The sequence below is a fragment of the Tupaia chinensis genome, unplaced genomic scaffold, assembly GCF_000334495.1.
Source record: "Tupaia chinensis unplaced genomic scaffold, TupChi_1.0 Scaffold146346_1, whole genome shotgun sequence".
NCBI lineage: Eukaryota > Metazoa > Chordata > Mammalia > Scandentia > Tupaiidae > Tupaia > Tupaia belangeri.
In genome coordinates, this window is record NW_006206202.1 from 289,972 (window position 1) to 303,156 (window position 13,185).

At 36.7% G+C, this 13,185-nt stretch overlaps 1 protein-coding gene across 1 annotated transcript in view; it reads left to right on the forward strand.

Annotated features, from left to right (window-relative positions):
- Positions 1 to 13,185, forward strand: part of BAZ2B (bromodomain adjacent to zinc finger domain 2B) — a 157,387-nt gene that overhangs the window by 94,019 nt on the left and 50,183 nt on the right. Inside the window, 1 exon segment of the mRNA XM_014584318.2 lies at positions 10,840 to 10,980. Within this exon segment, the coding sequence (XP_014439804.1) occupies positions 10,840 to 10,980 (141 nt within the window).

Genomic DNA, 13,185 nt, shown 5'->3' on the forward strand with positions numbered 1-13,185 from the left:
AGGTGAGGTCCAGAACTCGTAAAACTGTTGACCTTACAAACAGTTCTCCTCAGCCGAGTCCTTGCTCTAGGCCTGAGGGGCAGTTCTTTCATACTCAGCTTGTGTTAACTGCATGGTCCCAGCACATTGGTTTATAGCCATAATTTTTGTAAAGTGACAGCTGGGGAAAGAGAGAGATTACAGTTCAGGAGTTGGTATGGCTTCTGTCTCTGCTCTTTTTTAGAAATAAGGTGATAGGAAGCCCTGAGAAAGGGATTAATTAAAATCCTGAAGGGCGTGGAGCCAGCAGATGGGGTAGAGGTTAAGTCACTGGACTCCCACATGGCTGAGTGCAGTTTGAGTCCCAGACCTGGTGACTTGAAATTCACACCATGTGCATGTGTGATGAAGAAGGAGAAGGGACTGTGGCATGGTCAGTCTCCTCTGGGGAGTGATTTCTCACTTTCCCTTTCACTCTCTGTCTCCCCTCCCCCCCTGCCCCCCACACTCCACCACACATACACATGCCCTAAGGCAAAAACATCTTAAAAAAAAAAAAAGGAAGAAGAAGTAAGATCTTCTAAGGAGTGGGGTCCCAAAAGGCATGACTTCTCCCATTGGCTTTTTATCAATGTTATTCTTACACCAAAATATTTGAATGGTTCTTATTTGTTGTTTAGGCACAGATGTAATGTTAACTTGTTAGAGAGCCTTTCTCAGAACTCCTAATTTTGTCTTTTCTTATACCTCATCTTGGAACACAATTTCGTCTTTTGTTTTGTACTTATTTATGGTCTGTTTCTTCCTAGAATGTAAGATCTATGGGGGCCAGCAGGTGGCATGGTGGTTGAGATACTGGACTCCCACATGGGCGACCACGGTTCAAGTCCTGGACCTTGTGGTTTGCTTTTTCACTTTCCCTCTTTCTGTCTCTCTGGTCAAATTTAAGAATAATAATGACAAAAAAATAAATAATAAGTAATTCTTTTTAAAAAATGTAAGATCTATGAGGACAGAACTCTTGTTTGTCTGGCTTATCTTTGTACCATCAATGCTTTGATTGGAACCAAGTATATAGTAAGTGCTTAGGAAATCAAAGTTGGAGACCTCGCAGCTTGAAAAGCACAGTAGGTGTGTGTGGGTGTGTACATAGAATCCTTATGTGGAGAAAGTAAGGAGAAAAGGATTATGACATGACAACAGCCCATTGGGATTACTTTCTGTCTGGTGAGCACACCTAGAAATAATTTTTTTTTAAAGTAAATTGTAACTTAATTAATTAATTAATTAAAATGAAAGTGACAATTATAGAACTAAGAAAACAAAGTAAGGACAAAACAAAATCTTAAAGAATGAGTACATTATTTTATTTTCTGTTTATTTCTTCTTATATAATAACAATAATTATCCCCTTTATGAGAGAAATAGAGAGGGAAAGAAAGGGACAGGGAAAAAAAGAAAGGTATTTTTGAAAAATTCACATTGCATCTTAATTCTCCTGCCCAAGCCTCCAGTTAGCTATGATTATAGGCATGTGCAGCCAGTGGGCATGTTGAGATTGGCTCAGGAATTGAACCTAGGCCTCCCATGCAGTCTCCAGACTCCTGAGAGGCAGTGCTATGTACCATCTTATTTCACTCTAGTTGGTTTTCTTTTGTTACAGTCAAATATTTAAGGAACTATTACTTAAAATAGCAATGTATTGCATATGTCAACAATATATTACATACGACAGAATGATTATCAAAAATAATCCTTGATCAGAATTTTTAAGAGATACTCATAGGTAAAACTGAGTTGCCAGCAGGTGGCATGGTGGTTAAGGTGCAGGACTCCCACGTGGCCAGCCACAGTTTGAGCACCAGACTTGGCATCTTGGTTTCTCATTTTTACTTCTCTCTCTCTCTCTTTGTCTCTCCCTGGTGAATACATATGCTCTATAGCAAATTAAAATAATAATAATTTTTATATGTATTTTTATATTTACATTTTATTTTGTTTTCTTTTATACATTCAATCACATTATTTAGCTTACAAACTGAATATTTCAACTATTAAGAAACAAAATTTAATAAATAATTCTGTTTAAAAAAAAAGATGTTATCCCCTCATAAGCATAGAGGGGATAACATTTATACAGGACTGCTCATGGACTGCTTGATATTATTAGCTGTTCTGATTTTAAATTGCATTTCTCTTATCACATCTGTAACTCTGTGATCAACTTAGTATTTTTTACATTTCTCAAACTACTACTATGTGCCCAGCATCACATTAGATACTATGGGAAAAACAAAAAGAATGTTTAAGATGTATTAATCACATCAGAGAAAGTAAAAGTTTACTGTGTGAACATTTAAGTACTAACAAGGAGTGTGTGTGTGTGTGTGTGTGTGTGTGTGTGTGTGTGTGAATTTTAGATTTTTGCTATGGGGCAAGTACTCTCGCTAGAGAGAAAGAGAGAGGCAGTGAGAGAGAAAATGAGAAATCAACCCCCAGTAAGGATGACCATGCCACAGTCCCTTCTCTTCTACTGTCTTGGTATTTGGGGCACACACGCACAGATGCCTGGCATGATTTTCAAGCCACCAGGTCCAGGACTTGAACTGTGGTCGGCTCTGTGGGAGTCCAGCACCTTAAGCACACCATGTGTTGGCCCCCAATAACAAAGTGTATTTTTATAGACAATCTAAACTTCTCACCGAGTCTTTCACAATACATAAATAAACTTATGCCTTAGCACATTTTTATATATTCTTGCTGGTTTCCTCATTATTCCTTAACATGTGCAAAATGTGACAGGTAGGATGTCAATAATGGGCATATTTTGGCTTTATGTTCTGCCACTCATTGGCTCCTAATAGAAGGAAAAAATACAGTGGATAAATGAACATCCAAATGTTACAAGTAGTGCTTAAGGAATGATGAGATTAAGAAGTTGCTTTCACCTTAATTAAAAATCTAAAAGCATCTAAAATTATTCCAGGAAACTCCGTCAAAGTAAGGATGTAATACAAATAACCATTGTACAATTATTTATGTATGCTACATTGATTTTACTATTTGATTTACTATTACCTAAGCATATGTTTTATTAAAAAAAATAAATCATGGATCAGCCAAGAGGCATGATGGTTAAGGCAAGCAGATTCCACATGGCTGAGTATGCAATTCAAGTCCTGGACCTGGCAATTTGGAAAATACTTCAGGCATGTATACATGGGATTTCAAAACCCTAAGAGGAGAAAGAGAAGGGATTGCAGTGTGGCCATCCCCCCCTGGGGTGTGACTTCTAACTTTCTCTCTCTCTCGCTCTCTCTCTCTCTCTTTCTCTGTCTCTCTCTAGTAAATGCATACACCCTGTAGCAAAAACTAAAACAAATCCCAAATTTCTGTTGGTTTTCTAGTTTAGAAATTTAATTTCTACAACTTTTCTTTATATAAATAGATTAGTAGTAAATAAATTAGATTTTAGTAAGTTATATTAATTTTGAAGGGCCAAATTATATCATCATAGTGAATAAATATTTTCACAACATAGTGCAACAAAGAATAGTTTTTAGCCTCATGAGTAAAGAAGGCTATTTATTTATTTATTTATTTTGAGAAGTTTTTGCTGTAGGGCACATGTGCTCGCCAGAAAGAAAAGAGAGACAGAAAGCAAGAAATCACCCCCTCCCCTCCAGTGGGGATGGCCACACCGCAATCCCTTCTCCTCCATTCTCTTCTCAGGATCTTGGGCACGCACGCACATGCGCCTAGCATGAGTTCAAGCCTCAGGGTCCAGGACTCGAACCACAGTCGACTACATGGGAGTCCAGCGACATAGCCATTATGCTAGCTGCTGGTCCCAAGAAGGCTTATTATTTTCTGTTGTAATTCAACTAATAAAATATGTCCGTTTTTGTTATTACTTGTCACTAGAAACAAGGTAGATTTAAGTAACATGAGAAAATAAAATTTAATGCAAAATCTCTTGTTTAGGTTATAAAAACTTCAAACTAAAAACATCAGTCACAAACTTATAATTACTTTACTCATATTAATTGAATAATCAACTATAGCAATTGTAATAGTCTTTTTTTATGTTTCCCTAAGGATCAATAAACTACAAGAGGTTGTTTAAACATGTATCTACTGCTGAATTACTTTGTCAGCACTTTAAGAGACAAAATCATAAAATCGAAAGGTAGTTCAGATTTCAGAAGTCATCTAATAAATGATTTGAAAGCAGAAAAATCTGACTAGTCCTCCAGTGAATTCAAGTCATGAGGATATTTCATGATCCTATATTTGTAGCAGTCATTATTTAGTGGGAAATAAAAAGTAGAATTGCACATGTAAATGATTTTTTTAAACAAACCTAATTTTCGATTGAAGACATAGTAAAATACTTAAACAATACTTACACAGTTGTACTTTATTTCACTTTTACAGTTAAATTGCCTTTAAACACAAAAGTAAATTTTTTATATTATTGAATAGAATGTTAAATGTCATGTAACAGAGTAGATTTTAGAAAGCATTATAATTCATTTTTTAGATATATTAAAATCTGCAATTATCTGATGTGAGAATTATTTTTACTTTAATTCATCTAAAGCAAGCACAGAATTTTTCACATGATACTTTGTTGGGTTTTAAAAACATGTGAAAATTGGAAGGTTTAATTCTTTTGAAATGAGATTATTTTATGCCTTTAAAAGATAATACTTTAACATTTCTTTAAAGTATTAAAGATAATGCTTTAAGGTTTCTTTGTTTACATTTAATTTTATCATAATATTTTAAATGTAAAGTTAAAATGAGAAAATAGTAGGCCCCTTTAAACAAATGACCCAATTGTGCTTATAGTCAACATATGACCTATAAAGCAGTATCATTTTTGTTCTTTATATTTTTCTTCTATAAATGGCTTATATTATTAATCATATCTACACTTTTATTCTTCCTGCACCCTGAGGTAAACCTGTGTCTCTTAAATTATATTCATGCCTTTTAAATTTGAGTACAAGTTGCTGTCAAAAGAAATGTATTCTCCTAATTATGCCTAGAACAAACACCTAAGAGACCCAGTAGAATCATAAAATGCAAAAACCACAGGCATTTTTGCAACATAGTCTCTTATAAATGACCTGTTCTGCAGTTTTATAAGTTGTAAACATTACAATAATAGGTCATTTTACCACATTTATTGTTAGGTTTTTAAACTTATACAATTCTGAAATAGAATAAATTTATTCATAAATTTATGCTATAGATTTCTAGAGATACTTTTATTTGTGCTTTCAGAGTACCCCAAATAATCTTTTCATGTGAGTCAAAACTGAGCTTTAAATTTTCACCCTATGTATTTTAAGACTGTTTAGGATAAGGGATACCTGACAAGGAATACCAGAAGCAGAGAAAAGTTAGAGTGATACAGCCTTGAGAATCAAAAAGAAAGTTTTTAAAAACTTTCTTGTGTGCAGCAAATTGTACTGGTGGGAACTGAAGGAACAAGGAAGTCCATAATGAAACAGGCAGCTATGTTAGGTCTTCTGTCCTCTGGAAGCTCACACTCAAGTGGGAGAATTCAACTTTAATCAGATAGTCAGGTGCTGCATGACAGCCCTTCCGTTTACAATGGACCACATATTCCAAAGCAGTCCCAAGAGAAAGTATCATATAGCCTATGCGTGTAGTAGGCTATACCATCTAGGTTTGTGTAGGTGCACCCTATGATGTTTGCACAATAAAATTGTCTAATGACCCAATTATCAGAACAATTCTCACTGTTAAGTGATGCTTGACTGTAATTGCTACACAGTAAAATTAATTTTATGGAAGCTCAAGAAAAAGTAGTATGAAATACATGAAGTAGTTGGGGAAAAAACAAAAAAAAACAGGCTTTAGGCAGAACCTGTATAACAGGGGAGAAGCGAAGAGTTCTAGGCAGAGAATTTGACATACCCAAAAGTACTGTGTGGTGACTAAACAGAATCTGGGCCATGGGGGCAGTGTACAGAGAGTTAGAGTTTTTTTTAGGTTTTTGCCCTAGGGCATATGAGCTCAACAGAAAGAGACAGAGAAAGGGAAAGTGAGGAATCCCCTCCACCCCCAGGGGGCATGGCCATGCTGCAATACCCTCTCCTCCATTCTCCTCTCAGGACTTTGGGCATGTGCACACATGCACCTGGTGTGATGTTCAAGCTACCAGGTCCAGGAATCAAACCGCAGTCAGCCATTTGGGAGTCCAGGACCTTAGCCACCACGCCCCCCACTGGCGCTGAGAACTAGCCATGTTTAACACTGTGTACACATTACTTGGCTTTGTTGCTTCATCTTCATCGTCCGAGCAATGGCTTTAAACTGGTTGTGAATTCTTTTCCACATATGGCCACAACATAGCTGGAGCAAGTGAAATGCACTACGGTCATGAGATATGAGACCAGAGTGTGTGGGGCCAGATTGCAACTGGTTCTATAGCCATCTTGATTATTAGTTGGTAGTTGAGAGGACCCTATAATCTCTGATTCTTGAAAAGTCATCTAATACCAGAACCACAGAATCTTAATTAGTCCTATATAATTCATACTAAATTGAGAGGCCCTATGTTTCCCTTAAAATACCCCATAACAGTAACAAAAACATATACTTGTCTTTTTTTAAAGAGTTATTTATTTAATTTAATTTATTATTATCCTTATTATTATTTTAATTTGCTAAAGGGCACGTGTGTTACCCAGAGAGAGAGAAAAAGAGAGAGAGAGAGAGACAGACAGACAGACAGCAAGCTACCAGGTCTGGGACTCAGACTGCAGTCAGCCATGTGGGAGTCCAGCACCTCAACCATCATGCCACCTTCTGGCCCTGCATGCTTGTCTTTAATTGATAGAGGATTTCTTGGAAATCTCCATTTTATCCTAAAAATTGCTAAGACTTTTACATTTTATTCCATATTACTGCTTGCTTTTGTAACTGGAAAAAAATGCTGCATATCACTAGGTAAAATTGATACTCCCATAAGAAGGTAATTCATACTTATCTCATGGCATCTAATGCACTCCAGTTCGTTTCCCCTCTGTCTATGAAGAATGTATGTATCCCCAGGATTGCTACAATGGAAAGTCCGCACAATCAGAAAAGCATTAGTGTCTTGTGGATTCTCTCTCTCTTATTGAAAAAAACTGATAACTATTTTGAGGAATTTTAGTGAATATTAATCTCAGTTATTATATTTATATTTGCTATTGTGAGTATCATTAAGAACTGGCTTAGGGGCCAGCAGATGGCATGGTGGTTAAGGCACTGGACTCCCACATGGCTGACCATGGACTGACCTGACAGCTTAAAAATTACACTCTGTGCATGTGAGTCCATGCTCAGAATCCCAGGAGGAGAATGGAGGAGAAGGGATTGCAGCATGGCCATCCCTTCAAGGGATGATTTCTCTTTTTCTCTCTCACTGTCTCCCTCTGTCTCTCTCTGGTGAGCACACATGCACTATGGCAAAACCCTTTAAAAAATAAAAAAAAGAGAGCTGGGTTAGTCCTACAATGCTATACTGTAGCAAAACATACACAAGCTACTTTGAAATCTGAGGTATTAGGTATTCTTTTCTATTGGTGAACCTAATCCGTTATTCTGGTAAGGAACCAACAAGATAAATCTTTACCTCTGAAAAAGTTCTTAGACCAAACTTGTATGTTTTAAAAACTGAAAATCAAAGGGCCAGCATATGATGTAATGGTTACATTGCTGGATATCCACATAGTCCACCAGAGTTGGAGTTCCAGATTCAGTCACTTAAAACTCACTCTGGGTGCATGCCTGTGTGCGCAAATCCTGAGAGAAAAATGGACAAGGGGTTGTGGTGTGGCCACCCCCCCCCACGGGGTGATTTCTCACTTTCTGTCTCTCTGTCTCTCCAGTGAGGGCATGCACCCTATAGCAAAAAAATTTCTCTTTTAAAAAATTGAAAATCCGGGACCAGCAGTTAGCGTAATGGCTATGTCGCTGGACTCCCATGTAGTCGACCGTGGTTCGCGTCCCGGACCGGGTGGCTTAAAACTCACACCGGGCGCGTGTGCATGCGTGCCCAAGATCCCGAGAGGAGAATGGAGGAGAAGGGACTGCGGCGTGGCCATCCCGCCTGGGGGATGATTTCTCGCTTTCTGTCTCTCTGTCTCTCTGTCTGTCTCTGTCTGGCTGGCAAGTGCACACGCCCAAAAGCAAAAACCTCTCAAAAAAAAAAAAATTGAAAATCCAATTCTAGAGGGAAAATGTTCTACCAGTGCTCAACTGCCCTTAAGGGTTATTAATGATAATGCCTGACTTGATACCTTGATTTGAAAATCTGTACTGAATGGCAGGCATATTAATTGTACATATTTCCTATCATTAGACCCATAGAACCTGCCTTTCAGTTTATAATGAAACTTACTTATAGAACTTTTATATAATGAAAATTAATTATAAAACTGTTTATAATGAAAATTAATTATAGAACTTTTTTGGTGTTCACAGTCTCATAATGTAAGCTTCTTTATTATTTGTCCTCTCAAAGTGTCTGCATGAATCTGTGACCCAGAAATCCAAAAACAGTATAAAAATAAACAGTAACTTGTGTATATCATATAAAAAGACCTTCCTGATCCCACCTCTGGCTCTCTAACATAATATTCAGCAAATACTCAACCTGCAGTCTCCATTCCAATCTTGAAACTACTAGCAGTTTTTCAAACTTATCATGCTTTTTTTTTTTTTTTTTTTGGAGAGGTTTTTGCTATAGCGTTTGCACTCACCAGAAAGACAGGGACAGAGAGACAGAAAGCGAGAAATCACCCTCGGGGGGTGGGAGGATGGCCACACAGCAATCCCTTCTCCTCCATTCTCCTCTCAGGATGTTGGGCACACACACACACGTGCCAGCGTGAGTTTAAGTCACTGGGTCCGGGACTCGAACCGTGGTCGACTACATGGGAGTTTAGCGACATAGTCATTACGTTAACTGCTGGTCCCAACATACCATGCTTTTTCAACCCTCTGGGTAGATTTCCTTCCCTACTCCACATTGTCTCCCTCTTGATCATTCCCTCCTATGGTGGTCACTTACTCTAGTGGTATTGAAATGGAAATGGTTAGAGTATGGGCAAAAATACCAACATGGTACTGAACCAATAGTGCCTTATTAAAATTATAGTTATGGGTGGGAACAGCAGTTAGCATAATGGCTATGTTGCTAAACTCCCATACTGACCGCAGTTCGAGTCCTGGACCTGGTGGCTTAAACTCGAGGTGGGCACGTGTGCGTGTGTGCCCAAGATCCTAAGAGGAGAATGGAGGAGAAGGGATTGAGTGTGGCCATCCCCCCAGGGGGGTGATTTCTCACTTTCTGTCTCTGTCTTTCCGGTGAGTGCATGCACCCTATAGCAAAAACCTCTGCAAAAAAAAATAATAATAATTATAGTTATGGGTTATGATAATGAATATATATTAGTAAGATGGAGAGAGGTAATAGAGTATATTTAGAATTTAGAAATACAGAATGATAGTAGTGAATTTCATGACTGGAGTGAACCAACGGAAGGAGGTAAGGAAACAAGTGATCCTTAGAGTAGCAATCTTTTGACTATTCTATAGAATATAAAAATGAGAGAGAGGGACCAGCAGTTGGCGTAATGGCTATGTCGCTGGACTCCCACGTAGTCGACTGCGGTTCACATCCCGGACCCAGTGGCTTAAAACTCACGCTGGGCGCGTGTGCGTGCATGCCCAAGATCACTCCCTAAGGGAGAATGGAGAAGAAGGGATTGTGGTGTGGCCATCCCCCCTGGGGGGTGATTTCTCGCTTTCTGTCTCTCTGTCTCTCTCTGTCTGTCTGGCGAGCACACGCACCCTATAACAAAAAAGAAAAAAAAAAAATGAGAGAGAAGATTGGAAAAGAACAGAGTCCAGAATTTAAAAGCATTGACTTGACCTTCATTCTGATAGAAATATAAAGATATTTTGGTTGGCTCTGTGGTGCAGAGGTAATGAAAGATTTCTGATCAAAAAGGTACATGTCAGCCTTACAAAAGTAAGCCCAATAGCAATGTGTAGGGTGTGTGAGGTAGTAGGTTAGAATTCCATGATAATTTTCATATTCTTTCTTCTCTAAATAAATGAGAATTGTATTTGAGCTATGACCTTACTGAAACAATACTGGTATTATGGTAGAAAATCTCTTCACTCCTTCCAATAGAATGTCATCTCTTCCTCACAGCAGGAAGACCAAACAGTTACTCTATATTGTCGCCATTACCAAAACATTGATTAAAAAATGCTTTGGGGGCTTGCCTAAACCCATTTTAAATTCTCTTAAGTGCTGCTTACGGACTTAAATTTTATTTCATCATAGGTACAATCTTAAAACTAATTTCACTTTGAAAGAACTGCTTTACAGATTTAGGTGTGTTGTATTCATTTTCACTTTTAATTTTCCTTTGCTTTCTCAAGTTACACAAAAATTTGTGTTAATGCTAGTTGACTTTATTTTATAAATATGTAATTATCCATGTACATTTTATGTACCTATTTTTATAAATAAGTATTTTATTCTCATAATCGGAAAAAAGATTAAACATTTTGAATAATTGAATAGTCTTGGTTGAATCTAATATTGATACTAAATATATATAGTCATAAGATTATTTTAGAATTCAAAAGGTGAAAATAATGAAAAGTAAAATAAGTAACAGTTACTAAGTTTATTACTAAACTTCCTAGGAAAATTGTTTGTGGACATAGTAATACCTTGATCACTTTTTACATTTTAACCTGTTTTTCTAAACATTATAATGATTAAGGATAATACATGGACATGATTTTCTTTTTAAGGAAAAAGAACGGTTGAAGCAAGAGAAACGTGATGAGAAAAGATTAAACAAAGAACGTAAATTAGAACAACGAAGGTTAGAATTAGAAATGGCAAAGGAATTAAAGAAGCCTAATGAAGACATGTGCTTAGCAGACCAAAAGGTAATTTATGAATCAGGTGAACTGTCTCAAGAAAGTTTAATTTTTCCTGTTTTCTCACCTGATTCCTTTGCCAGAGCTGCTATTATGAAAGCCTTTTGTGTTTAACTAGAGCAGTGAATTTGCAAGTGCAGATCACTTTGCTTCTCCTGGATAACCACCAATAAACCTCTCTGGGGCTCCTTTGCTGATAACGATAGTTAATATATAAGCAGAGCACTGCAAACCTTTTTAAGTACAAATGCTGCAGAAATCTTTGGGAAGAACTATAAAAGTAGCTAAGATTTCCAAGCTTCTTTTGATCTTTCTCAAGTATTCAGATACAGAAAAATCTTACGTACACTCCTCTAGATACTTAAATAAACTAGGATTTATACTCTGTAACCTCTTTCCATGCTTTACTATGCACCAGGCACCATGCTAAGCACTTGCTTCTCTCCCATTTAATCCTCAACACAGACCTGTGGAGGTAGTATTTATCCCCATTTGTAGTTTAAAGGACCTGTTCAAGATTAAACTACAGTTTGGCAGTTATACTAAAAGTGGCAATTTGGACTCAAGCCATATTTGTTAAACTCCATAATGTTTATCATCCTGAAAGGCAAGAAATTGTGCCTAACCAGAACGTATCAAATGTGTGTTCTCTTCCATAGTGCCTCGTATTGTTAAAATATGTACAAGTACATATTTAGAAAGATCAAAATAATCTTGGCAACTCGCATGACTTCATAAAGTTTTGAAGAAATCAATTATGTTTTCAGTATACTTAAGAAGATGATATTTCTGGGAAATTATATCAATAATACATATCATCTCTATAATATGAACCCATAATATATGATTATAATTGGTCTATAACATCCCAGTTTACTTATATTTCGCATTCATCTGGCTAATGATTATCTCTTAATTTACATAAATGCTTTTCTAAAGTGCTTAAGACAAAACTTTTAATATCTTAGTAGGGATTTAATTATGTTCATATTCTATTTATTTATTTAGCATTAATGCTTTTAAGTGAAAAATGAAAGTATATTTAATAGCTTTAGTAGTTTGGATATTTACATTTTTCTAAGTAAAGAATGTGTATGTAAGTTAGTTATTAACATGTTTAGTTTAGGCTCAGAATAAGTATTTTTAGTCCTGAGCTTTATTTTCTTGTATTTTTAAATTTTCATTTAAATTCATATTGCTATACCAAATATATCAGTTCATTTTAAGTCAGACTTTTTTTAGCTTTATATGTTCTATAAAGTTTTAGAATTCTTTGGAAATGCATATATCTGATATAGTTTGGGAAAAAGGAGTCTCCAAATTAACTGGTTTCAAATGGAACATAAAAGGCTTGTCTAGGGTCAGATATCCATAATTCTGTGTTTCCACACACTATTACTAAAGGCATTTGGTTACGTATTTTAGGAAATACAGAGTAGAGGAATATTTTTGGCAATGACCAGTTTAGGTAAATAGAAATATTATGTCATTTTTCCCATTAATATTTAAAATAGTTTTTTTAATCTCATTTATGAGTTATTTTACATTTAGATTACCTATTTATTGAATTTTTTAAATGTCTGCAGATAGTACTACAATTTAGTCATTGAAATGTCAAGATGTGAGCACATGTGAGAAGTAGCAAGATAGCTTTCTAATTTTAATACTGAAACTCATACTACTGTGTCTCTTAGGGAAACCTAAAGACATTAAGTTACATTATAGCTGGTGATGAGAAAAGATTGTGTTCAGAGTCATGGATTCTGGTTATGAGGACCCAATAATTTATCTTCATTACTTAGCCATAAATGACATTACTTCTCTATTTTTTTTGTTTTTTTAGAGAGGTTTTTGCTATAGGGCGTGTGCGCTCGCCAGACAGAGAGACAGAGAGACAGAAAGCGAGAAATCACCCCCCAGGGGGGGATGGCCACGCCACAGTCCCTTCTCCATTCTCCTCTCAGGATCTTGTGCACGCACGCAAACACGCCTGGCGTGAGTTTTAAGCCACCGGGTCCGGGACGCGAACCGTGATCAACTACGTGGGAGTCCAGTGACATAGCCATTACGCTAACTGCTGGTCCCGACATTACTTCTCTCAACCATATAGAGCCCACAGACACTTGCTGTTAGTTTCTGAATTACCAAAAAAAAGGTGATTTTTAAATGTTTCCATCATTAGAAGAAATTCACACACATGTCCCTGCTTTTTAT